A 27772-nucleotide genomic window follows, 5' to 3' on the forward strand; every position below is an offset into this window, starting at 1 on the left:
CAATAATTGAAATAAAATTAGCTTTCTTTACTCATTTATATGAAACGATAATCTACATATTTACATAATATTTAATGGTATGATCTGTTACATTTTTATTATTTTTGTAGTTAATTTTGAATGATTCTCTATATTTTTTTTACTGATAAGTGATAGAGGTGGGAGATTTTTAATACAAAATGGCCGCCTAAGCAACGAAATTATGGCGTCTACGGCAACAGAAATTACCGTGAAAGCAGTCGAAAACATTGATCGGGATGCTGAAAAGAAAGGTGTTGTATTGAAGCACATGTTCAGAATAGTATCAAAGAAACTAGAGAGCAATTTGGTTGGAAGTTAAAGACTTAGGCTCATGGTTTTTGTTTGCCTAGTTTCCGGACGCACAGTCTGAATGTGATTGTGAATGTCAGTTAGGGGCCTATAGGCCTAACTATATAACTTAAAGGGAATATACATCATTTGCTTTTGCTGTAATTTTCAGAAATGGATGGAATTGGGGGGTTGGAAATATATAGCAAATGTAGTTACACTGACTTTTTTGAGGTTTTGGGTTCGAAAATGCTATAAAAACCAAGAAAAACAATCATTTTCCTGTAGTCTGGTTCCCTGACTCCATTTAAGAAGAAACAGAGCAGTTTACATATATTGGGGAATTGTAAGGTCAGGGAACCAGTCTAGCTGGCTTGTACCCGTTCATAGGTGTGTAATCGATTGCAAACAAGTGCGATGGTCAACTCAGGGGCCAGTATTTGAAAAAAAGCCAGTTTTTTCCAACGCTGATCGGCCGATCAGCGTTGGAAATTGATACAAAAATACCACTTTTCTTGAAAATGACAGTTTACCAGGTGCCATGATTTTACAGGATGCTTTACACTGTCATTCACTAACAGTCCAGCAAGGTATTTCAAAATGATTTGGTAGTTTTATTTTTTGATGTTTGCAAATGTTGTATTTTCCCTTTAAGTTAACGTTTAAAACATACACACATCATAAACGAAGTTTAGTCTATCTAAACGCATGCTGGCCATTTGGAAGACAATTTTTATCTTGGTCTTTGATTTGATTTGATTTGAAATGGTTTATTTTATTTAACCATGGCAGCCAAAAGCTGAATTGCAGTAAATTACATTTAAAAAAAAAGTTTAAGGCATTTACTCATGCTGTTAAACAAAATGATGAATAAAACAAGAAAGGACATATTGATCTTAAAGAATAAACATTGATCATTAAATTAAACTAAATTTTGTGAAAATAAACAAGTGTTACTGCACCAGGCAAATTTACAAGGGCCTACTTGGATGTGACATTAAAAGGTCCCTTTGTCTTGACAAGCTATAAATGTTAAATTTCAGTAGGGGGCCTAGGTGGTCTTTTGTCAGTCCAGATTTTGTTGGGAATTTAATTTGATTGACATTATTGGTAATCAGGAGGTGGTAGGCCCTAATGTTGGAATGTATCTTGACGTAACTTATATAAACTCAGTGTTTGACCCAGATGTCATGGATGTTGTTTATGAAATGTAAAAAAAAATTCGGTAAAGTGACAGTTTAGGATACCTCTATTTAATACAAATTCTGTTCTGTCATCGATCATGAGCATTGCAAGTCGTTTCGATATGGTGGAACATTATGCGCCTATTAAATGTTCCAGATGTGTTTTTTTACACAGTTGATTGATGCAGTACTACAGGAAAGTTGGACTAGGCCCTAGTTGTTTCATGTGATAATACTAGTCTATTTTCTTGTATTACATGCTTTCACCAAGCTTAGTTTCGGGACTCTCATACACAGCACTGAGAGTCCCAAATTTTTGGACTAGGAGAGACCTACATGTAGTAAAAATATTTTGGACTCTCAATCCTGTGCATAGAGATCCATTATTGCAGACTTTTAATAGTGATTTTGTTGATAACTATTTATTTACAGATTCAGTGCTGCATAGACCTCCATCAGGTAAACCGGTGCAAGAGAAATGCCAGTGTAAGCACACAGCACCATCACCCTTGACCCTCTCAGGCTGCCTCGGCACAGCACAGCTCCTCTTTGAACCGACCCCACCAGTCCACAAGAAACCCCCACGAGCTATGAGTCCTCACGTCAGGAAGATCCAAAGTGCCAAGGCTCGTCTTATCCCTTCGTCTTCATCCAGTAATGTAAAAGACAATACCATCCTTCCTAGGGGCGGGGTCAGGGATCGTCAGAGGCCAAGCTCTGCCAATGTACCCCAACGAGAGGCAGGGAACCGACACCGGCCTGGGTCAGCCATCGGGAACAGACCAGTTCCCAAACAGTTCCTCACTTTTGAAACCAAAGAACAAAAATCTAGACCAGAGTCTGCTGAAAAATGTGGTACTGGAAATTCACCCAAGGATGTTGGATTGTACAAGATGGCTGCATTTGATGTCAAGGATGCAGAAATCAAAAGATGGAAGGAAAGGAAGAAAGACCAGCAAGAGATTGTGGACCGATCAATCCCAGAAGACATTGCCCAACTCAGGCCTTGGCTGACGGAAGACGTTCCCATGGATTGGTAAATAGGATTCCTTTAAAAAAAATCTATCCAGAAATTCCAACTTGTAATCAGACTCGTAATATTAACTGCAGCCTTGCCTTTACAGACATGGAAGATACTGTCTTGCTTCATGGATTGTAAATTGTGTTTATAGGTAATGACACATACAGCCTTAAGATTTTTTCTTTGGGATGCAAGAACTTCACATTCAGTATTCTGCAGAGTCATTTGTAATTAGACAAATCCACTTCAATTTAATTAAAAGCCTCTGGTTAACTTTACATATCCAGTAAATCTTTGTTTGTTTTAATTAAAGTTCATTCCTCCATACTTTTGGGGGTTTGGCACCTGAACTGTACTATTTAGAAAATTTTAGATGAATTGACAGAAATTTTCTTATGAAACATTGCACAGAGATTTATGATAAGTTACAAATTATTCAGGGGCATCAGCATTCTACCACCAACAGACCAATTCCGAAACTATAGGTAAAGCTGCGCTTAAGAAATGCAAAGAAAACATTTTTTTTTTTTTTTAATTAAGTTGAGCGAAGAATAAAGAGTTTTTCTCTATTCAAAAGTTGTTTTCTTCTATGATTCATATCAAGTAGGAATCTGTTGAATGGATTGTTTACAGCAAGGCAAGAGCGTCAACTTTATCTGGATTGAAAGGTCATTAAATTTTCCACGAGGTTGAAGATTTTGTTCTCAACCATTTGTGCCTGTCAGGTGTGGAGTAGACTCATCTTCATGCCTGATCTTTCTACCGTCCCTCCTTCATCAAGTAGATGACTTACCCGTGGTGCCGCCAGTCCAACGAGCAGATGATGTCATGCCTCATACTGTCATTCCCCCTCCTCCAAAACCCTTTGTAAGTCACCAAAAAAAACCTTCCTTTTCCATTTGCTAATTTTGATCAAATGTGTTGATTTGTACCATGTCTGAAATTCTCAGCTCTGAACCCATGCCTGTCCTTATGGTATATATGTTTTCAACTGTTTCAAAGTGAGCTTCTCCATTTCATATGAGAAAAATTACTGGTGGTATCTCTAGTTTCTAGATATTTGTTTGAGTTTTCGTTACTGTTGACTAATCTGTGATTTCATTTTATTATTTAGGATCCAAAGAAACTATTTCATTATGACGTGGTAAGTCAGCACTTCAATTATTCTTAAATACTTTTTCAGACTGACTTAATATTAATATCAATAGTTCAGCCCCTGCCCCTTCCCCAGACAAACCAACAAACGCAAACAAACAAACAAATTCCAGTTAAAGTTTGCCTTAAAGGGAAAATACAACATTTGCAGACATCAAAAAATAAAACTACCAAATTCTTTTGAAAAACTTCGCTGGACTGTTAGTAAATGACGGTCTAACGCATCCTGTAAAATCATGGCACCTGGTAAACTGTCATTTTCAAGAAAAGTGGTATTTTCATATCAATTTCCAACGCTGGTCGGCTGACCAGCACTGAAAAAAAACTGGCTTTTTTCAAATACTGGCCCCAATTGACCATATTTAGTTAGTCCGCATTTGTTTGCAATCGATTACACACCTATGAACAGGTACAAGCCAGCTAGACTAGTTCCCTGGCCTTACAATTTCCCAACGTCTATAAATTGCCCCGTTTCATCTTAAATGGAGTCAGGGAACCAGACTACAGGAAAATGATTGTTTTTCTTGGTTTTTATAGCATCTACGACCCAAAACGTCAAAAAAAGTCAGTGTAACAATATTTGCTATATATTACCAACCCCCAAATCCATCCATTTCTAAAAATAAAACAAAAGCAAATGATGTATATTCCCTTTAACCGTCATCACTACCAAAATAGGTCCATATTCAAGAAGAGAATGTCTTCATACTTAGAATTGCCCTTTTTTTTTAAAAACTAAGAACTGGAGGTACACCTTGTTGAGTGTTCTCGTGGACATTCCAAGTTTTAGAATTGCACTCTTATGTCATTTATTTCCATGATGTCTGTTTTATGATAAGGCACTCATTGTGGAGGACTACTACATAACGTACACTAATGTACACAAAGTAAACATTTAACACTCATCTTTTGACATTTAGTGACTGGTATCGAAAAAAAAATGCAAGAAACTATGTTTTGTGTTGATGACTTTATGATGTTGGTAATGTAATAAAGTCTTCAATGTCACAGGAGAAGCACATTCCACCGGAACCGACATACGAGTCCAGAAACCAGACACAAGCAAGGCGGGGCATCTATGCTGCTGATGGTAGCTTACTGCATGATGAAGAGTAAGTCATCGTTTTCTTCTATAAGTCGAATCCCCCCTTGCAAAATGGCTTGGGGGGGGGGGGGGGACAGTAACCATATTTATGATTTTAAAAGTGAAAAATGAAAAGTGATATTTGATTGTGAATAGAGAAACAAATTTGTATCATTAACAACTTTTTGATTGTTGTTTGTATCTTCAATGTTTTGTTTCTAGGAGGTATTCAGTCAACAGAACACAAGAGATCATCAGGAAGGAAATTGAAGATCTGGAAAATCTCTTACAAGGTCAGAAAGTAGAAGACACAATCTCTTGCTCAAAACATATCCCCAGCAGAATGTTTGTCTTAAAAAAATATTGCGCCCCGACTATAGCAATGGTCCCAATAATAGTTGGGACAATCCTTACTATAGTTGAGATCATGCTATACTTGCGCGTAACAAAAGTAGTTAAAGACACACTATCTGTCTAGAAGGTAATCTGATACTCATTGCGTGAGAGCAAGTTTTGAATTTCAATGGGGTTTTAGTACATTTCAAGTTTTATCTTTTTTTTCCTAAATGTTTTGTCTTTGCCAGGAATTGGCAATGCAGACAGCAGTAACGTCATGGTGCAGTATCAAGCAGACATCAGTAAGCTGCAGTGGTCCGTCAAAGACACTCTGGTCAAATGCTACCAGTAAGTTTTTCAATGTACCCCCCAATGAATGCTATTGCCTTGTATTGTTGTCAAGTCCATGACAATACCATCACAAGTCACTTCACCACTCTAGTCACACCTTTGTTGTGTACTACTCTTTTTTCTTAAAGGAGACAGTATAGAGACCACTTTTTCACCTAATAAACCTTACTTATAGGTTTCATCCAATTCTACCAAAATCATTTTAATAAAGTTCAAATTAAAAATATGTTTTCTTTTACTTCTTAAACTTCTTTCCCTATGTTTTCTAACATATTTCAAATTACAAGTTCTGATAAATCTGATGTGTATTTTGTGTTTAAAATTTTAATATGAAAGATTTTATCAAAACTGAGATAATAGAGAGTGATAATGTTCAAATTCTTTTATTTCACAGAATTGAGAGCCATTTTCAAAAGGACAAGCCTGAAGAACCATCAGACTTGGTAAGTACCTTTGAATTATGCCAACTTTGTAGACAACCTACGATTCCTCTCCTCCTCTTTGTCAAAACACCCTGTGCTACAAACAGAACAGGTTTTAGTTCAAAACAGAGTGCACATGATCAGTGGGGGCAAGGACAATGGCAACTAATCTGCAATTGTCCATGCAATCAAGAAGACAGTGTGGAAATTAAGTTTTGCACATTTCAATTTAAAGTTCTTTAATCTTTGTTCTTTCTTCAAAACAATTTTTTCAAGATCTTTATTGGTACCCTCTTCGATTTTGCACATTATCCCTACAGGAAAATTGGTGAGATATTAGCAATTCCAAATTCCTTGCTTTACTACCAGAGCAGAACTTTCTGCTATAATAAGCAAAAACAACACATGAACTTGCATCCGGATCTTACTCACTTTAAAACTTTTCTTTCCAATTCAGCAACACATAGCCGTTTTAACTTCTTGTATAAACATGTTGTGGAAATGCTTGTCTTTCCTTTTTGTAGCTCGGTCTTCGTGCTTATATCAAAGAGAAGGAGGAAATACTCAAGCAAATCAAAGCAAGAAGGGAAGCTTGCCTGCTGGAATTAGAACGGCTGGAATCAGAGGTTGGTATGACTATGCAGAGTCAAGTACTTCAAGTATTCAAGAGATTATAGAGTCCAATCGAGGGCAGACAGACAGTCTTTGATGCAGTCAAAAGAAGCTTGCCTGCTGGAATTGAAACGGCTGGAATTAGAGGTTGGAATGACCATGCAGAGCCAAATACATGTACTTCAAAAATTCAAGAGATTATAGTTTGTTTATACATGAAAGAATAAGAAACAATCTCTGATGAAATCATGAGGAAATTCACCTGCTGGAAATAGAATAGCCTAGAATCAGAAGTTGGCTTCGACAATACAAAGCAATGTACTTTACGGTCCAAGTGGCTAAAATTCTTTCAGTCGTTTATATAATAGCATGAGAAATACCTGATGTTTTCAAGTCCAATCTAGTTCATTGAAGGTCTTGGATTGAGCCCGCCAGAAGCATGTAAATTGCAGGGCAGGAAGGTCAAAGTCACAACAGCTACCAATAAACATGTTCATGTGTTGTCAGAAATGGAGTTTGTGATATGTCTTGATGTCCCTCGGGAGCATATGACAAGGAACGAAAATGTTTTCAACCTAAACAATAGAAGGCAACCAAGGGCAAACTTCAAGGTTACATTAGGTCAAACCAACGTGGATGTGATCATTTTTGTGCATTGTAAATTGTTTTTGGAGAAAAAAAAGTTAATTTATTTGTAAAGATTGTTCTTAATTTGTTTGTACAAATAGAAAATCTTTTTTATGAGGAACAATATCTACTACATGTAGTACAATTATGTAAAAAAAGAAGAGGGAGTCACAAATTTCTTTTTTAAAAAGCCAACTCATTTTAAACTGTCAGTAAAACTAAATGAATTTTTTAAGTCAGAATATATGTGGATATAAAAACGGTTGCTTTATTTTGTGTACATTCATAAATGTTAACTTATAAATAATGAAACTGTTATGTACAGACAAAATGTATGTTTCATAAGAAATTAATAACAAGGTTTACAAATTTAAGCAGAAAGCCTCAGCATTTGTTCATTGTTACAGCACTTTGAAATAAGCTAGCTGGCTAGTCGTTTGTTCATATTTGTTCTTATAACATTAATCTAATATGCAGCAGTGTATATGGAGATACATGCAGGGTCAAATTTTACAGATAAATATCAATCAGTATTTACAATATAAACAAAACTGATGACAAACTTATTAATTTACAGAACTGAAATAAAATGCATGAAAGTGATAAAAATGAAGAAAATCTATGGAATACTGTTCAACGACTTCTTTCAGAATTAAAAAGAGCAACAACTGAATTTTGTGCCTTTTTAAAATGAGAAATTATTTTTGAGAAAGCTATATTGTTTTGAAAATGGTCTAATAATTTGTTTGTATTTTATGTTGTATTCTGAACCAATTTTTACAATAAAGTAATGAACAATAATTTCAACATTAATAGCTTGAAGGCTAAGGTCATTAATACGTCATCCTCGCTAGCTAGGGTAGTTGTGCTCTTGTAGGTCGTAAGATGGTAGCTTTGCAATCCAAATCCACGTAATCATTTACTCTCACTCAATATTCTTGATTCATGATCTGCGTGGTCATTTTTTTCTGGAGCTTGTTAGCCAATAGGAAAGCAGGTAACATGTAGCCATTTAATATAATTTTTAAGGCAACAAAAAAAGGACGACCATTGTGTACGTATGAGAACCAAATGTCAAGCATTTTTGTTTGAACGGCCTACAATATCACCAGAGAACTACTGTTCAAAGCCTCTTGAATGGTGGAGATGTTTTTGACTGGTGGGGGCCAGAGCTTGTGCCACATGGCCCAGCCAGTGGCAACCAAAGCCCATACCGTACATAAATTTGTGTTGGTCAGTTTTTATGACAAGTAATCCGATCGGACAGAAATTGTGTCAATCCATATTTCGAAGTGTCGCGAATAATTAATTGCATAAGGTCAAAGAAGTATATGTGGACTCGGCATGCTTGGGTACCGTCTTACGATGTGAGAGTTGGCTAGCGAAGGTGGAAGAGACACCACGTAGCACTTTATTTATTTTGAAGTATGTTTTGAAGTCTCAAAACTGACAAGTTTGCTTATCCTAAAACTGTGCCCGACAAGCAATGTTAATTACTTGGAACTTTGGCCTCAACCTTACGCAAGCCTTTTTCCGAATTGCACCAAGCCATGTTGCTGTTTGTTAACGTCGTAGGCATGACAAGTTGATTTAAGTGCCATTCAGAACGTTGGTATTTTTCCACTTGTCAACAATAATTCGGCAGCATGTTTCCTCAACTATTCAAAATAACACAACATTCCAGGGATAAACCTAATTTGTTAGGTGAGCTGAGGAGATTCAGTTTGACACAAAGTAATGCACCTTAAAACTACTCAGAAAGTTAATTCTGATCTGTAAAATATGCCATACAACATATCTGATTTTAAAAAAAGTTGGAAGGTTATTAGTTTTTAACTCTTTTAGTGAAGATTTTTTATCTTCGTTCAAAAACTTCTCACATTTAATTTCATGTGTCGTCTTTCAGTTAAATTAAAAATAAATGAATCAGAATTTGGTTACAAACGAGCTAAAATATGAAAATGAAGCTGGCAAGTTTACCTTTCATATAAAAAAAAAGGAAAAGAAATATCAAGTTGAAAGCACCCTTTTGCACTTTTCCATTTTCAGTTGTTCACTAGATACAATATGTTTTGATTTGAAAGCTCATAGAAAAACATGACTTAGCAATCTTAATTATCAAAATTACTGCATTTGTTAACTCAGAACAAGCATTTCACAAAGTTGCTGATGGCAAGTTAATTGGTTTGAGATTAAAATAATCTTAGTTTTGATCAGTGTTAATCTAAAATGAAAATAAATATCAGAACAATGTTTACAATTCCTCACAAAGCCTCTTTACAGCTCGTGTTCTCTGATTTATACAACAGGAGACTTTTGAGACAATTGGTGGCAGCAAACACACTGGTCCTTTTCATTTGTTTGCATCATGTTTAAGCAAATGTGCGCATGTTCAAAATGAAAAAAAAAATCAACAGAAAAGGACCGGTGTGCTTGCTGCCACCAAGCGTCCCCCAGAGCCGTAGCCAGCGTGGTGGAAGGGCAAGGTCATTTTTACCATAAACAGTTGATTATGCATGGAAATACACAATCGCAAGGAAATGATGGACCTGCGGTTGATTTCCCTCGCCTGGCTACGGGCCTGCTCCAAACATCTCCCTTTCTACAAGACTTGACAACTATGATACACACCAGTTGTATTGGTGACTGTTACATAACTTTTTGAGTTTGGCATTCTGTTACTGTACAAGAGTTGTAATAGCTCCACTAGAAGTAAATTGTTTTGCTGGGCCCAGACTGACTCACTGACTGACTTACTGTCAGTTGTGAGCTGGGCAGTGCTATTGTATAGGATAACCCTGTAATACCAATGAATGGGCTAGCTCCGGCCCATTGTGTAGGCTATTGTAGGCCTACATGAAATGACTTGCAGTGAATAGCCATTCTTTTCTGGTTCTTTTCTTACAGCAGTTTTCCATGGCGTGGGCTGGTGGGAGTACTTGAAAGTGCTTGGGAAATGTGATAAATATTTGATTGTTTTTTTCCAAACGTTTCTTTGGCAGTAACCATAACTTCCTCAGTATGTTTACAAAGAATCACCCTCAATTCACCAGAGTAGTTACCAGATCATCACAAGCCAATCACAAGCCAATTGCAAGCCAATCACAAGCCAATCACAAGTCAATCACAAGCCAATTACAAGCCACTCACAAGCCAATCACACTTTATACAGTTTCAAGTTGATTTAGTTTATGACTTGACTTGTGATTTGACTTGTGATAAACAACCCTTCAATCCAAATCTGTGCATTGTAAAGCGATCGCATCTTTTTTTGTAATTAAACAACTCTGCCATATCCAGCCCCACATTTTGGATGAGTGAGCCATCCAATTCAATCACACGACGCCGATATTGTATCAACCAGGACAACCAGTTGGCCGTTCTCTCAGCTGTTGCTCTCATTGTTGCCAATTAGTCTTCGAGGCTGAGACATGTTTCGTCAGTTTCATATCTTGGTGCCGACTGTCAATCCATTTGTCTGAAACAGAAAGGATAAGTAAATGTAAACACCTCTGATTGCAACTGAAATTGAAATTAAAAAAAATGAAATTGAAGCTCGTGACTGCTGTGTAATCAAACCGTTTATTTTAAGAATGCAAAAGAAGAGGAAATTGGTTTCATGTTTGAAGAAATAACTGAGAATGGATTGAAGGTGACACCAACAACAGTAAAGGTCAGATTGATAAAGTTTTATTCTCAAAAAATCTTTTTCTTGATAATAAAGACAACAATGCAAACCAAATAATAAATATGAAAAAAATTGTAAAATATTCACATTTTAAAGTAAAATGCCGTGTTTGTAATAAATTTAACAAAAATCTTGGAGGACAGACTTTTCTGTTAACTTTCACAACAACACTCATTACCTTAATTGGTCAAACTTTCAATAATACAAAATTTACATCCAACCAGTGGATTGCTTACAGCCAGTTAATTGGCTCATAATATAAAAAGATTTGATATTCGTTCTCCCTCTTTTTTTCCTAGTTGGGGGGGGGGGGGGGAGGGGAGTGAACATCTGAGATTTGACGACAAAATGTACTCGATGTCTCATTAAAGAAGCGTACTTAATGAGTTAACCCGAGACACTTAAATGAGTTAACCCAAGACAATGACCAACCTTGACTTGTGTGAACTGGTATGGTACATGCAGCGTACAGCTATTGTGCTCCACAACCAGTAGACCTTTTGTTGCAGAGACACCGGTGACTAAAACTGGTTCCCCGATCACAAGCAATGGCTCAGAACATGTATCTATAAAGACAGAAGAGAAAAAAGTACTCACTAACAAAGTTTTGTACAAATAAAAACAACCCAGCTCTTTCAATCCTTGTTTCACAAACAACTGTTGTATCCAACGTTGGAATATGTGCACAAGTACACGGTGAGTCCAAAAAAAAAAAAAAAAGGAACCCAAATGGCAGGATCATTTTCTTAATAAAGTTCTGCATGTAGCACTTTCAAAATGTAGGATATGAAAGCCCAATCAATAAGCTTTCTTTTAGTACAAGAATCATTCAAATCACCCATGTACTTTTCAAGTTATGGAATATTAAACACAACTACCATTTTAAAGTTCTGTCCACGGATCACAAAAAAGGTGTGCATTCTTTCAGCAAAACGAAAACAATTCACACATCCCTCAATTGTTTTCGTTTTGCTCAAAGAAGACTTACGTGAAAGAACACTTAAATTGCTCCTGCCATTTGGGTTTCCTTTTTATGATTCGCCCTGTATACACTTAGTGGTTGAAAATTCTGGAGTTAAAAGTCAGGTAAAGATGTTACTGATTTGACACAAAAAGTTTTGACAAAGTGGATGGGTGTATCAATTAGTTGCTCCCCGACTCTTGTAGGTACACAACACAACATAATTCCTAAAAAGGGATAAATCAATAAGAGAAGTTAAAGTGTGAAGACCTTCAATTTCAAAGGCCCCAAACAGTAAAACTCAAAGTATTTAGATCAACATCAGGGTTCCCCAAATAAATTGCCCACTGCAGTATTGAATCTTGTTCGGTTAAGCATGGCGAGGATAAAGCTGATTTCAAGATCATTAAATTTTTGGGAAGAGGAGAAAATGGGCAAGGCAGTTTTAGGTTGGCAAAATCTGTATGATAAACAGTAAATACTGTATCTGAGTTAAAGTCAGTCAATCTCTTTTTGTCCTCTGAATTTTCCTCTTTCTGTTTAATATTAAACATCCACAATAGTTTCATATCCGTAACAAATATCTCTAAAATCATTATTTAAAAATAAATATGCTTTCATTATAACAACTGCAAACCCATAGATATATATTAAGCAAATTGAAACTGATTCTTTGCGTTAATACGATGAATAAACAGAGCAATAACTTAAACAATTACAAAGAAGCTTGAAAATAAACATCATTAAGGAAATATTCCAACATCTTGGTTTCAGTTTTTTGCTAAGAATCTTGGCTCTGTCAGTAAACCGATTCAAAGTGAAACTAAAATGCCTCCTTGAAACTACTGTAGCAAAATGTATTCAAGTTGTTTGGATGTCATTTGTTTTGATCACTTATCTCTATAATTGCTAAATATGGTATTAATACTACAAATGTATTCAAGAAACAGTTTTGCTTGTAAATTGAAGGTGCTTTTGTTGATCATATTTTATTTCCTTATCACAAACAAATAGAATCAGAAAGCTCATATTTCCACACACGTTCACAACTAGAAACTTATTTTATAATTTCAGTAAGTAAAATGTATTCAAGAAACACTTTTGCTTGTAAATTGAAGGTGCTTTTGTTGACCATTTCTTAATCACAAACAAATAGAATAAGAAACTTCATATTTTCCCTCACGTAAACGACTTGAAACTGAAGTGACAGTCCTATCTCACATTCACATTTAAGTGGTATTACTCATTGTTCTTGAAAACCTTTGCATGGGCCAATGACAACTTGTGTTACTCAGAACACGAGCCAATAAAACATTACGTGACTCAGAACTGACCAATCAGCTGTCACTAAAATGTCGGATGAGAATCAGTATCATATGTCGTACGGTGGTAAACTGGATGCCATTTTCCCATATATAATGCGTTAGTTCCTTATAGCAAACACCACAAGCTTCAATCTCTGCCTGATGCCACTGGTTACAGCTCCTCCTTCTACTGAGACTATAGCCTTTCATTTCCTCAACAATCTTCAAGTGTGTGATCAGCAAGCGTCGCTCCAAGAACAAGCCTTGTTTTGCCAAACAAGCAAGACCAGTTGCCTCAGCCTGCATGAACTAGGCAGAAACATGCACAAGCACCGTGTTCCTACGAAAGCTTAGAAGCAGGTAGATTTTTGTTTTTACACGCCAACTGACTTTCCAGCTCCAGCTCCATTTCCTGAATGCTTTGCTTTTCTTCTATGCCTCTTCACTTCGAAAGACAAGCACACTATCCGAGGGGTAAGTTCAAACACCGACTTAAAAGTTAAAATTAAACAACAAAAAGACTGTGTCATGAAGCAGGGTGGATTTAACCAAGTTCAAAATTTGCTCAGGTGAGTTTAATTAGTCCAAAAATATGCAAATAATGTTCATAAAAGTAGTCTCCAACTGTAAACAATAAAAGTACGGTCCAAACTGCTCTTGTGGCCTACACATGTATTATTAAGCCTCTACAAATTCAATGTCTACCCTTCTTAAGCTACTTGTTTGATTAAGTCCTTTTGTTCATATAATACTCATTCCCACATGCTCAATGCATATGTATACAATTTGGAAATGGTTTCATTACCTAAAACAAATTCCAAAAAGTTAACAAAACAATGTGTTTTAGAAGTTTAAGCACTGCAACAAAGGAAGGCAAACTTCAGGAGACAGTATCTCGGTCGGGAGATATCCAAATCTTAGGATGAAAACTCTCGGGCTGTGCAAACTATACCAAATACACATATCTGAATAACATTTTGTTTATTAAAAATTTTTGAACTGTAACGAGGAAACAAGGAAGAAATCAACATTATTATATTCTATTCATTCAAGTTGCTTGGTTCGTTGTTTGACAAATGCCACACTTTTGTTGACAGCCGCATTCATGCATCGGAGCTCAAATATCAGCCATTCTGCTATCTGTACTTCTCTTTTAAGCTCTTTGTCAATTTTCGACAAGCGCAGATGCACAAAAATCGCGATCTGCTATAAGTTTAGGATGGCACATGTTACGTTGAATATTGGAATAATCGAAGACTACGTTATTAAAAAATGAACAGCTCAAGTATACTTAAAACACTTATTGGTGCAATTTACATAATGCATGCACATCAGAACCAACTTTGAATTCAAAATGCCAATCTGGCTTTGGTGCGTCATTTTCATTTTTGGTCAAACTTTTTTGTTCCCAGGGGTAAGGATCTCATGCTTTGAAGCCGAGCAAATGAAGGTTGACATCGCCCAGCACAAATGAAAGTCACGGAACCAACGACTTGAAATCTCTTCACATCGTCATCAATTCCAAGCCTGTTACTTCTATCTCAGATGCCATAATCGACTTGGCTAACTCCAAAAAACATTGATGTTTTAATAGAAATGTACAAGTATTTGTTTATATTTTGACGGATAATCTTGAAACAAAAATTTCCTTGAAGTAAAACACAGTACCGGTAATTAAATAAAAAACCTTGGAAGAGCTGTTGTAAAGATAAGATGTTAGGATTTATCGCAGATAGATTTGAAGCTTTAGTATACGGGAATGTCTCACTGACTGCAAACCAGCTTGATGTAATCATATGTACCTTTGTAGTATGTATATTCCACAATGAGACAGATTGTGAAGTCTCTTACATCAACCCAAACAATCCAACAATTCCCTACATCCTGAGTTATGCAGACTTGTCAAACACTTCATATGGGGCTGTAATCTGCGCAAGCACAAACAACTCAGCGTGGAAACTGTTCCATCATTCCATATACGAGGGAACATTATCAGAAGACGCAGCCCAATTCCTGGAGTATAGCACTGTGAGTGTGGTTGTCTTTGGGTACATTGCACCCTTCATTGAGGCCTTCGGAATCCTTGCCAACCTATCCTATTTTTTTACGCTCCTTCGTGTCCGTGAATTGCGCAGCATTTTAAACTTTTATCTCGCCAATCTAGCTGTGGCAGACCTAATTGTGCTAACATGTACTTACACAACGTCAACTCAACATGATGTTTTGTACTCACAGAACAGGTTAGACACTGCAAACATTTCAAGTGCACAATTCTTTATCATATCAGACTTTGTGACAAAAACTATATGCACTAATCTCACTCTAAGCATCTGTACACTTATCACAGTTGAGACCTACATAGCTATTTGCCACCCCTTTAGATACAAGCGGATTCAGACAAAGAAACGGGCCGTGCTATTCACGGTAGTGATATGGCTCGTACAATTTGCATTTGGCGTGGCAGGTTTCGTTCTACATGAGTATACGCAGGAGACTGTATGCACCTCAGGACCTATTGGAGACCGCTACAGTTCGTTAACAGGCCTGACAAAACCCGTCGCACGATATGAGCTCCCCAAAGCTTATCGTATTGCTACTGTGTCGTGTCATTTTGCGGTACTGCTGATAAATTTTGTCTTGTACGTGCTCCTTGTCAGAAAAATTCGTAAGATATCACCAGCATCTCCTGAGACCCCTAAACTGGCCAGGAGACGGAATCGTGTGACCCTGATTCTCGTAGCCAATGCGGTCATCTTCTTCATGTGCTTTCTGTCTGTAGGCATAAGTAAAGCTCTTAAGTTTGTATCCCAACCATTAACAGACAAACAGGCACGAGAAAGATATTTCACTTTTCTAGATGTGTGGACCAGCATCATTGCCATTTTGATACTACTCAAATCTTCCTTGAATCCCATCCTTTTCAACGCTGGCAGCCAAAGATTCAGAGAGGCATTCCTACAGGCGTTTTGTTGTAAGAAGAAGAAACCCACACCCAGAAATATTCCTCTTCAGGTTCTCAGACAAAATAAGACACAATAGTAGACGTGCTTTGAGACATGAAAAAAAGAAAACCAAAAAGCTACTGTCAGCCATCCACAAAGTGCACTTACTGTCCGCAATGTCACTTATTTACTGCATTTGAAGTTATCAAAATAATACGATATCAAAATTCACAGTCAGAAAGACATTTGATGTGTTAAAAGTTTCAATTACATTGTAAATTGATAGAAACTTACAAAAAGGGAGAATCAGCTTATTTAAGTATGTTTTATGTTTTATGTCGTCATTCTACTCTTTTTGTTATGAATACTATTAAATGCTTTCTTGCCCTGCAAAATGTTACAGTTACAGTTTCATCCTGACAATTTATACAATCAGCAGTGCCGCTTATATTTAATGTTGTTATTTTATTTTATTTTTCATTAATTTAATTTTGAAGGGTATGTTTCTGGGATGTTGAGTTTGATCTAGGAATTAAACAGAATCAGGATTAAGATGGGCTACCGTAATTTTCGGAATATAAGCCGCGGCTTATACGTTGAATTTGCCCATGAAAATGTTTACTGCGGCTTATACACAGGGCGGCTTATACGCCAAGCCTTGAAGAATAAAAATGACATTTACATGTGTATTTAATGTACTGGTACAAGAAGAGATGTGTTGGTGAAATAATTATCAATTAAGAAAGTCATTAACAAACCTAAAGCACGTCCCACAAAAAGATACCGAGCGGTAAAAAGTACGGCTAGTGAAAGCTGTCCCTTGGACATCGGCAACCAACCGTACGTGATGCTGCCTATGCTGCATGCATGCTGCGTGGATTCCCCATGGACCACACCATTTGTGGTAATAAAGGGGTGCACTTTCTTGGGAACAATAATTACCAATATTTCCCCAGTTTAAAAAAAGGAAAAAGACAACTAATACTTTTTATGGAGTTTGAAACATATCTTTATTTGATAATCAGTTGTTTAACGTCACAATATAATATTTTTTCTTGAAATGTATTCAAGAAACGATGTGAAACTCAAAACAGGGGTGAAACCACCCCTACGAAATTAATGGATTCGTCCATAAAAATCTCGGCATCGTGTTGACTGTTTTCGAAGAAAGTTACGATCCAAACTTGAAGTTTTGACTTTACTACTCGTTAGTAATCACAACAATTTGATAAGTTTTGCTGTAAAAACGGACTTGTTTATTCTTTAGGACAAAACAACTCAGCGTCTGTTGCCACAAAGCAGGATTTGTAGCGCTCCATTCAGACAACACATGGTGGGTTGCATACTCTCTCAAGTGCTGGGGGAAAATAATGTCATTCGCCGGCACAGGCTCACTGACAAGCCAGCCGGCAGCAATTCCCGTTTTTTATTTCTCATCATCAATTTCCATATTTGTTTGTAAGAGTAATCGACTGTAAATGATTTGACATAACATTTGTGGCCCTTTTATAGCTTTCGTAGTGTAAATGGAACTGGTTCAGAGCATTTTGACTAGAATTTGGAGGCCTTACAAAATTGAACCGCTGCGGTTGGTGCGGCTTATACGCCGGTGCGGCTTATACGCCGACTTCAAATCTTAATTTGCAGATTTTTGCGTGCTGCGGCTTATACGCCGCGCAGCTTATATTCCGAAAATTACGGTAATTAATGTCAAGGGCTACGAGTCCAAATCATAAGAGTTGTCTTTTAATGGAATATCTTTTGATGGAAATATTGCATGTGTATAAATACTGATTATTTGCAGTATTGTTATATAAACTCACCACAAGTGCATTGTTGCTGTAATAATGTCATCGTATTTAAATTTAACTTATTTCAACTTGTGTTTACTTTATTTTGTGACAATTTGGGGTTTAACGGCTGATTCTGCCAAAATCGTACAATGCACAGTATTAACTCAATGTCACTTGAACTATATAATCTGCTTTTTAACAAGGGCTTATATTTGGGAGCAATCTCTCATTGAAAAGCTGCTAACTTACCTCATGCAAAAAAGGCAGCTTATGTGGACAATCTTTTTCTCAATTACCCAAATCCCAAAGGTTCCTGATTACAAATTGGAACTGACCTGGGAAGTTGCATTTCATGATTCTTGTTTGTGGGAAGTCAACTTTGATTCCTCCTGACACAGTGTACGGTCGACTCTTGGGAATGGGCGGTGGATGGTTCTAGCAAAAGACAAAATGTGACATTGTCAAATATATAACACGATGATCGCATTGGGGTTGTTATGACATCACTTGATGAAGATACTATTACTTAGCAGTGTTGTAGTCAAGTACTTTCATCCATGTACAAAGTACTGCCGAGTACCAAGCTACCGAGTACCACTCGCATCTGAGTACTTTGACCCATGAGAACGAGTAAAGGTACCCGAGTCCAAGTACTTGGACCTTCAAGTGCAAGTTGTGTGGAACCGAGTACAAGAACCTGACCTCTGAGTACAAGTTGAGTATGAGTACTTTAGTACTCAAGTGAAAACAATAAAAATCTCAAGTATCGAGATCCCAGGCAGACATCGGTTGCACACTGTACATATTAAAAGATGAAGCATGTAGTTTGTAGTCTGTTACTTTTCAGTATTAAAGTATTGATAGAACGGAGCATGTGCATCTCTAAATAAGGAGATTACTTGATCCCCCCCCCCCTCCCCCGATTCCTTATAATCAAGTAAGAGTACTTTGATGATGGAGTAAGATTTTGAATAGTTGAGTCCAGTTTTACTCGAGTACAAGTGCCGTGAGTTTGAGTCCAAATATTTTGATATTGGAGTACGAGTATAAGAAAGAGTATTCTCAAAAGTATTCAAGTTCTGCTTGAATACGAGTACCGAGTATGAGTACTACAACACTGTTATTCAACTATAATTATCATAACATTTCTGCAAACTGTTACGCAGTGCCATGAATTGGCCGTAGCACTTTCTGAGCCGCAAATACAATATCTTGTACAATGGCTGACATGACTTACCACATCCAAGCCATAGACGTTACATGTCTGTTCTACAATACCAGCCTCACATCGGTCTGGTTCAGACGTCTTGCCAGTAGATGATGGTGGTGACTGGATTCTACAATATGAACAGCAAATCACACAGAATAAAACAAAATGTAAATATTTATCATCGAGATTAAATCATTTTGATTTTCAACTTCATGTCTCTATAACTGTTATTTTAACGTACGAGTAAAAAAGATAACGGAATTTCCCCTTGTTGGGATAAGAAAGATTTTATGGTGTAAAATGTTTGTAAATGCACATTTAAAATAATAAAACATAGAAGGTTGGAATATGCAAATTCTTTGAGATTTTTTGAAGAGGTGGGGAGGGGGGTGGGGTGGGGTGGGTTGTGCTCCAACCCAAGGGCAAAAAATAGGCAATTCAGGAGGGGGGTACAAACAGTTAAATGACAATCAATTGGTGGAGGTTCAACAGAGAAACAAATGAAGCACAATGAAACCTAAGACCTAAGTGAGCGCAGGAGTAATTGTTGCTACTCACCCCTCGTAGATTGGTTCAGTATCCAGGCACTGAAAGCGTTTGCTGTTGATGAGTTTTGTCTTGAGTAATGCTTTGAGCATGGGCCATTGTTTCATATAGATCCGTCGTCGGACTAAGGATTGGATCAAGACTGCTGCCTGGCGCTGCCTGCTGTCACGCATGCACTCCAGACACTGCCATGCTTCCTCACTACAACAAGATAACAAACACTTATAATGGCTGCATTCCAGAAAGTTACTTGTGTTAACATGAGTATACTCCTGAGCACATGAATTATGCTTAGGTGGCAAAATTGCAAGCTTATCAAAAGTTAATAGCATTATCAATCAATCTTGTTCTGAATTTTACTTTGCACTATTTGTTGTAAAAATATAATTTATAAGTCAACACATCAGTTATGTCTTTCCACAATGAAATTATGTTTTATTATGAAGAATTACAGAGGAACTGCTTTTGCAGTAGCCAATTTTCACCTGGCTTACATCAACATTGACATTTTGAGTAAAAATCATTAAACTGAGTTATTTGCTTTGTACCTGAGAAAGACATGTCTAGTTCCTAGCGCCCATCTTGTGCTGATGTATGGCAGTTTACTCTGATCCATGGCTTGCAGAAAACAGTCTAGAATCACCTGGAAAATACACAATATGTAATGTACTGTACTGTACTGAACTATAGTGTAGGTTAACACTCATAGGTTAACTGGCAATTTTACAATGCGTGTTTTTGAATAATAATCAAACATTGTGCAGTAAATCAGTGCCACATTCTTTGTATTTCAACAAAATTGGGAAATCGCACCCAATTAATGTAATTTCTGTATAGTAGTCTTGAATCCATGAAAATACTTCAAAAATCAAGGGTATGATACAATAGTTTAGACAAAAATAAGTACAGTTTGAGCATCATTTAAATCATGACTGATCCTATTTCTTTCTAAGGTATATCATCATAATTAATTAATTAAAAACCAGCAGATTTCGTTTGTCCAAGCTTCCAGCCTTACTTTACAGTCTTCCTGAGCTTTCTCCATCAGTCCTTTCAGCTGTCGGTGCCTGGCTAGAAAACGAAAGCGACTGACGAACAACGGGAACTTCATCTGACGAGGATACCCTAAAGAACAGATTATAAAATGTACCAAATAGTTTGACAAAATTAACACTGGCATTATATACTGTACAGAAACTATTACTCATTAAAGCCATTAGCACCTGTACTACATTGTATTACATTGTGTTCATTCACTTATGAATCCATAAGACCATAGCAACGCATTTGAATGTCCCTCCCAGTGGTCTCCCCTCACTTTCCCTTGTTTAAAGGTTGCATCCATCATTTGTAATTTGTGCATTATGCTCATTTGAAGCAACCAAAGTGCTCAAAATCTCAAGAAGGGTGCTGAACAACTACCCTGATGAACTTTTAACTCAGTGAATGCTGAGTCATGTTTTGAATTGGACCTGAATTCAGCATCACTGCACTGAGCCGATTGCAGCTACGTGATGACACACACTGAACCGATGAATTATTGGCGTGTGTGCATCGTGTCAATGCTTGCGCACGCTTTGCCAAATTAAAAACGTACTACAATCAGAAATTTCCAACGATGCATCTTAAGACGCATCTTTGGAAATGGCCTTTTTTTTCCATTTATTTCTTAAAAATGACAGCTTGCCAGAAAGAATATTTCACAGGGAGTTTAGCTAGTCCCATTACTATCTTTACACCAAGTATGATTTTCAATAATAATTACATCAGTTACTTTTTGGATAGCTGCAAATGATGGACTATACCTTTAGGTGGGTACTTGTGTATGGAGTCCCTACAAATAAAGATTCAGATTTTAGGGAGGGGAGAATGGAGCTGGGAGTGAGGTTTGGAGAGGCTAAGGGACGTTGTTTTCTTCGTTGTTTGGAGGAAGCACGAAGGACGTTGTTTTCTTACCTCCTGCCATGAGTTGTACTGTCTCCAGTAGCTGGAGATGATGGAGTTGTCTTCGGACTGCATCACTGTCAAAGCAGTTGGCTTCCTCTCTCTCGTTGGACTAAACAAAAAATCACAAGACAATTTCTCTGTTACTTCAAGATGACTAATGTCTTTTAAATGAGAGGAGAGAAGGGGTGTTGGGGGAGAGGTTTTAAGGTAAGAATTGGGCAAATACTCACCCTGATACACCTGACAAAGTGCGGAGTAGCTTGGTGCAGTGTTCTTATCAGACTGTCTAGTCGGACATGAAAGTCTTGAGATAAACTTGAAGATGTCTCCTCACTTTTCCTGAGAGGAAAAATGAACACAATTAAATCAACCATACTGAAACAAATTTTTCTAATAATGAACGTTTCTCATGGACAACTTTATCAAATCAACACTCCTTTGATAAAAAAAAAGTGGAAAAAATTGTAGCCTACTTCAAATTACAAACTTTCTGTAAATACATATCTATTTATGAGTAATAAATACATTTTAAATTGCTTCATTTTTTAGCATCTAGATTCACATAATTTTCAACAAATTTCAGCTGTTTTTTTCCCAATATAAAACTTTCATGTAAAAAGCAATGAACATAAATTGTTGGCACTATTCTGTGTACATAATGAGAAAATGCAATTTTAAACAAATGCTAACTAAAGTTGGCACCTCAAAGTATATACAACCCTGTAAAGCCTCACGGTAAAACTCAAGTTATCGCCCGATTACTTTCGCATTCTCCCCTGATACTAACCCAACATTTTCTGCTGGAGGTGGACTCGGCGAGATTCTGAACATAAAACCCTTAGGTGATGTGGCTGTTGGAAAGAATTCACAAAATAAAACAGAAATAAGAAATGAACAAAGTTATCAGAAATAAACAATCATGGCTGTATTTCCTATTTTATAATCTACCCATAAAACATGACATTTGGTAGAAATCTTGCATGGAAAATTGAAATCTTTAATCCTTCATTATTTCTTTTGGTTGGAATTCTTAAAACTAATTTTATTCATCATTTAATGTTATTTTTCTTTATTACTTAAGAGTGGAGAGTGTTAATTAAACAGTTTAAGTATAAATCAAGAGCATCAAACAACACTTTGAGAATTTACAAATCTGTATTCAACAAAATAAACAAGGAAACAATTTGTGTTTTCATTGCATTATGGGTATAATAAGAGCGCTTGAAATAAAATGTCCCCTTTTTTTTAATATATGATTTTGGTCTAAATAGGATAAACTTTCATACTGACCTTGCAATGCCTTCAGCTCAGGAGCAAACAGGTAGCCAGCAAAGCCAAAGTTACAGGAATGCTTCTGAAAGATGCTGATGATGTCATCATTGATGACATCACGATTCGCATGCAGGAAGTCACTGGTATTGTATGTGACGTCACCGGCGTAATGCTTGATAGTGAACATGTCTTCGTGGTCGGGCTCTGCTTGAAAAAAACTGAAGAGGGACAGATTTTTGTTATGAATAATTGAGATTTGTCTTAATTTGTAAGGAATAACTATTCTCGCATGTGGATGGATAGTGGCAAGTGCCCCTTGATCAAAAACATCGACAAAAACGCCAACGTAGGGCTGGATAGCTCGGTTGGTAGAGCACCGGAACGGCAATACGATAGTCACAGGTTCAAACCCCACTCCAGTCAATTTCTTCGTTAAATTTTTAAAACCATAATTGTTATTTAGAACAGTGTAAGAACATGAATTAATTTTTACCTATTGCCTTGATGTTTATTGTTGATACTTTGCATCAACATTTGGTCATCTGTTGATTCCAGGCCGACCTTCTCCATTATGCCTACAATTCCGGCATCCTATAACAAATGAACATTTCATACAAAAGTTTACATCTCACTAAGAATAATAGAATTAAACTTTTAATTCTTAACAAGTAAAACTAAATGACAGATTAAAAAACAAGCATTTTTGGACAATTTTACCTTGCAATATTTTACATATCATAAATAAAAAAAATGTCAATATAAATTTCTTTTAAAAACAATTCATAAATACCTCAGACAGTTTAGCTATTCCTATTGGTCGAGAGCCCGTCATGTGGCCGGTCTTAAACGGATGATAAAGACATGGCTAGCTGGTCTTAAACACTTTTCCAGTGTCACAATAAAATGTGGACTCCTAAAAATCCAGTGCCTCTTACCGTTTCATTGGTTGAACGTTCACAATCCTCACGTAGGCATGCGCAACACTACATGCGAGTCAGAATTTTATAGTTCTAAATTCAAAACGCAACGCCCCAGGTGCGTTCTGCGTGACATCGCGCAGAACATGCTACGCGCGCGTCAATCTCCATAAAAGGGTTGTTTACATCTTACTCGCCAGCTGAACACTCCTTTATTTTGCTAGAGGGATGTTTCAAAAAGCATGAAGTGAACTTGTTGAACAAAATCGGGATTTTTTGAACGAATTATTTGATATTTTTTTACGGATAAGGTATTTATGAATGGGAATAAATATGTGCTCAGTCAGTATTTATCACTCTGTTTAATACCGCTTAGAGTCTGGGTGCTGATAAGTACCCTCGCCTACGGCTCGGGTAATTATCAGCACCTAGACTCTAAGCGGTATTAAACAGAGTGATAAAAACGTCTCGAGCACACATTTATTCCCTTATTAAAAAAATTGCAAAATTCTACAATCAGTACAAATGGACCCATCAGTTTTTGGTCATTTATGCTTAGGTATGTTAACGTAATTTGCAATGATTTTGTAACGACTACCTTCGATGTAAGAAGTTCTAAACATGGCGTGTTGTCATTGTATTCAACCCGTACGTCGCAATGTATGTTCTCCTCTCTACACGTATCCTGAATTCTCCTGAACACACACTGATTGTAATATTGCTGTAATGTCTCGCTGCAGTGGTTGATGCACAGTTGTTCTAGTCTATTGCACTGGAGATATGAAAACAAAACAAGCAAACGATAAATGTGAGTGGCTGAGTGAAAGATAGGCTGTAGACAACTTTGTCATTCTGGGGAAATTAGCTTTGAGTTTTGACCCTCACAAGCTAAAGTGAATTTTCATCAGCACAAAAAAAGTATCCACTTTAGAAACAGCTCGTAGTAGTAAGGCCTCATCGGAACTTTGGCTACGGTTTGAAACTGCACAAAGGAAGCGGACAAAGTCACTTCTCATAGACATGTGTGTGACTTAACAATTGTTGACTGCTCTGATGTGGGAAATGGAGATAAACCATTGTTTATGCATTTTTACAGATGGACACATGGTCGTTCTCCACCAATGAAATTACAGTATCCAAGCACATGATCTAACAATGATAGTTGTACAACATTTACCAGTTGACCTACATTGAACATATTTTGTTTAAACAGCATCATTTGCACTAAGATTAGCAATGACTTTATTGCTCAAGGTTTTTAACAGTATTTCTCAAGTATTTAAAAAGGGAGCTACCTTTGTCTACTTATTTCTAACTCTGTTGATTAAACAGTTTGTTACATTTAAAACTGTTTTATTGCAACAATAGCCATCCATTGATTTCCAAACCCTGATTGGTAAAAACATGTCTATGGTGAAATGAAATACCATACGGGAATATGTCTAAATTTATAGTCCCAATCTGATGGACATCTTACCTGAGTTGTTTCAAAGCCTAACATATCCACGATTCCGATAAACCCTTCCCCTACGGAGCTGTGTGAGCTGGAGGATTGGTTGGTGGAAGATTTGGAAAGAGCTGGCGAGGACTGCCGAACTGGCTTCATGCACACATCTGGAACAAAACAAAAATAAAGTAAAACATTGATAAAACTTTAAACTGACCACGTATTTGGATTGTAAATACATTTTGATGTAGCTACATTGTTTCAAGCTGACACAAGCTTGCAAGCCAACTTAATACAAAGTAATATCAGTCAAGTTGATTCCATGCCGGTCGATACAAGTTGACTTGAGTTTAGTCAGATAACTGACTGATTAATTGACGTGTTTACCGTTTATCCGTGTGTCATCACTACTGCCAGATGAATGACAGACACTGGGTCTCTTCAGACTGTTGAGACGTTTGACGATCGTTAGCACCGTCCGGCAGTACAGAGCTCTGGCAAGAGCATCACGTGTCTGATTGGCCTAAAGAAACACAAACAAATAAAAGGTATTAAGGTGCTAATAAGAGACAGAAAACCCCTTAAACTTGAGCTCACATCTTTATGTCTCCATTCGCATTTGAAAAAGGCATGTCCATACTAATAGGTGCAATGAGTGTGCTAGGTTGTGCAGACCAAACTCACAGTGAAATTACCGAGACAACAGATAAAATTGAATCATGTAGCAAGTCAAGTCCGGTGGTCAAGATGGAAAATCTTATAGTTGTTTGAAAATTGACAACATTTTTGGCACTCACAGCTAATGACGTAACAACAAAACAAACTTGGTTGGCCACACTTAGATGCACCAGCCTGAAATGGGAATAAATGAGTTTCCTTGGAGCACACTTACCGTCTGTGCATCACACAGGGATTTGAAGACTTGACCATTCAGACTGTGTGTTCTTGTTGTCAAGCCTCGGTAGAGTGATACCCCTGAAACACCAAGCAATGCTGCCACAGATTTGATTTCTACAATGAACAAAATCCACATGAAAGAACAGAATAAAAATCATTACACTTGACTTTTGCTATGAAACAAAAACAGAATACGAACAAATTGGGGAGATTCATTTGAGTTGCTTTTCCCACAGACAACATTATGTTTGAGAAAAAAAGTATATTTGAAACTTCATTGAGAAAAGGGAAACTATTCTTATTTTTTTTTTGGAAGAAACGTTTTAAAATGTTGGACAATGTTTCACAATTTCTAACAAAAAATGTGTTATTTGAACTGCATGAAACCACAATGATTATAATGAAATCTTAGAACATAAAAACCTTAAAACCTGTGAATTTTCAGAGGGGAAAACACACCAGCCCTGTTCTTACCATTGTTTCCTTTGATGTCAAGCTCGTAGCCGCCATCTTCAACAAACTGCACATTACCAAGGAGTAGAATAGCAGCGAGAATTCTCATCACGTCAAAGAAGGGAATACCAAGAACTGCAAGCGAACTCTGTGGATTAAGGAAAAAAAAGATGACTGTTCAGTTTCTGATCAATTTTAAGAGACAGTTCTGTTTGCTAATCCCGGAGCACATTCTGAAGAAATGCAATTTACATTATTAAACATAAAGATATTTTTCTTGGAAAGGCGACAAAATGTGTTTGATTTTGAAAGAGGTTGAGAGGTTTTAAATAGGACTTTGGGAAATTTTATTAAGAAGATTTTTCTGAGTGCTGACACTTACCTTCCAGCTTTCAAATCGTATTCTGTCTCTGTCTGTGTTGTCGGTTCTTGACTTGCTGAGGTAGGCTAAGTTGTGTGCAGCATAACCGTTGAGATGCAGTTTGACTGCAAAACAAAGGAATGAAATAAGAAAATGGGCTTTTGATCTGGCATTGATGATGAGTAGGAATATACTCTTGAGAGACAGTGTAGCATTTGGATCGACGCTGGTTGCAACTTCTGGTATGGTCACATCAGCAATGGGGAAAATTTAAGAGAGCTGATAAGCAGAAACGTTGCTTAGAAAATTATGTGCTTAGATATAAGTTGAGATCCAGTCAGAATCAATATATAGTACATAGTTTTGGCTCGTAAAATACTTGTGCTACCCAAAAAATTTCTATCCAACTGAGCTCATTTGATTGAGCTGCGAAGCACAGAAGTATGCTAGGCAAATTTGCTGAACACAAAAAAACACCCAAAACAAAAAAAATGTTACCGACTAAAGTCAGGTTGGGCTATGTCTGAATTGCTCGGCTCTGGCTATCAGTAATATATGTGTCTATGGGAAGTGGCTTCGGCTGCTTCCATAGGTGCATGTGTCATTGCAAGCCATACCGGTAGCCATGTCATTCGGACACATCTTATCTTACCCCTCTCATCTTGGCTAAGACCAGCCAGCATCTGGTCAAATATGTGATAGTTCCTCTCTCCTGGTCTCGGCCGTACCACCCTGGCATGATCCAACCAATAGCAGTGGACTTTGGTTCTATAAATAGCACAGTCAGATATGAGCACCTCTATGTAGTAACCCTGTGTCACAAAAAGAAAATGAAAAAGGAAAATGAGGTGATGATAACTTTAACAATGAGTAGCAAGCTTGGCATTCAAAGAGGAGTACAAATGAAAGAGCATTTTGGGAATATGGAAGAAA

The 27772-nt window shown here is 37.0% G+C and overlaps 2 protein-coding genes across 2 annotated transcripts in view; one reads left to right on the forward strand and one right to left on the reverse strand.

Moving 5' to 3' along the window:
- Nucleotides 1-164: 164 nt before the first annotated feature.
- LOC119737693 lies at nt 165-8307 on the forward strand. The gene is made up of 9 exons (XM_038212231.1): nt 165-272; nt 1926-2529; nt 3240-3381; nt 3629-3658; nt 4681-4781; nt 4976-5046; nt 5338-5437; nt 5835-5883; nt 6387-8307. The coding sequence occupies exons 1-9, from the start codon at nt 203-205 to the stop codon at nt 6537-6539; spliced, it is 1320 nt and encodes a 439-aa protein (XP_038068159.1). The 5' UTR covers nt 165-202; the 3' UTR covers nt 6540-8307.
- Nucleotides 8308-8784: 477 nt separating this feature from the next.
- The window catches only part of LOC119737691 (myosin-3-like), a 67668-nt gene continuing 48680 nt past the window's right edge, over nt 8785-27772 (reverse strand). Inside the window, exons 7-25 of the mRNA XM_038212227.1 lie at nt 27492-27651; nt 26861-26964; nt 26500-26626; nt 26021-26139; nt 25516-25651; nt 25159-25295; nt 24280-24453; nt 23258-23355; nt 22783-22982; nt 22280-22343; nt 21723-21831; nt 21502-21601; nt 20564-20670; nt 20094-20188; nt 19558-19746; nt 19027-19126; nt 18125-18224; nt 11222-11355; nt 8785-10579 (exon numbers count right to left, since the gene is read on the reverse strand). Coding sequence (XP_038068155.1) covers nt 10547-10579; nt 11222-11355; nt 18125-18224; nt 19027-19126; nt 19558-19746; nt 20094-20188; nt 20564-20670; nt 21502-21601; nt 21723-21831; nt 22280-22343; nt 22783-22982; nt 23258-23355; nt 24280-24453; nt 25159-25295; nt 25516-25651; nt 26021-26139; nt 26500-26626; nt 26861-26964; nt 27492-27651 — 2286 coding nt within the window. The 3' untranslated portion in view covers nt 8785-10546. The remainder of the gene's footprint in view (nt 10580-11221; nt 11356-18124; nt 18225-19026; nt 19127-19557; nt 19747-20093; nt 20189-20563; nt 20671-21501; nt 21602-21722; nt 21832-22279; nt 22344-22782; nt 22983-23257; nt 23356-24279; nt 24454-25158; nt 25296-25515; nt 25652-26020; nt 26140-26499; nt 26627-26860; nt 26965-27491; nt 27652-27772) is intronic.

This window comes from Patiria miniata, unplaced genomic scaffold, assembly GCF_015706575.1.
Source record: "Patiria miniata isolate m_02_andy unplaced genomic scaffold, ASM1570657v1 HiC_scaffold_3, whole genome shotgun sequence".
Classification (NCBI taxonomy): Eukaryota; Metazoa; Echinodermata; class Asteroidea; order Valvatida; family Asterinidae; genus Patiria; species Patiria miniata.

Bases quoted from the DNA above. Each gene is read 5' to 3' on its own strand.
- LOC119737693 (XM_038212231.1), top strand. From the start codon at position 203: ATGGCGTCTACGGCAACAGAAATTACCGTGAAAGCAGTCGAAAACATT. The intron at 3,382-3,628 runs GTAAGTCACCAA...TTTATTATTTAG, and splicing joins CCCCTCCTCCAAAACCCTTT to GATCCAAAGAAACTATTTCA. The intron at 3,659-4,680 runs GTAAGTCAGCAC...TCAATGTCACAG, and splicing joins AACTATTTCATTATGACGTG to GAGAAGCACATTCCACCGGA.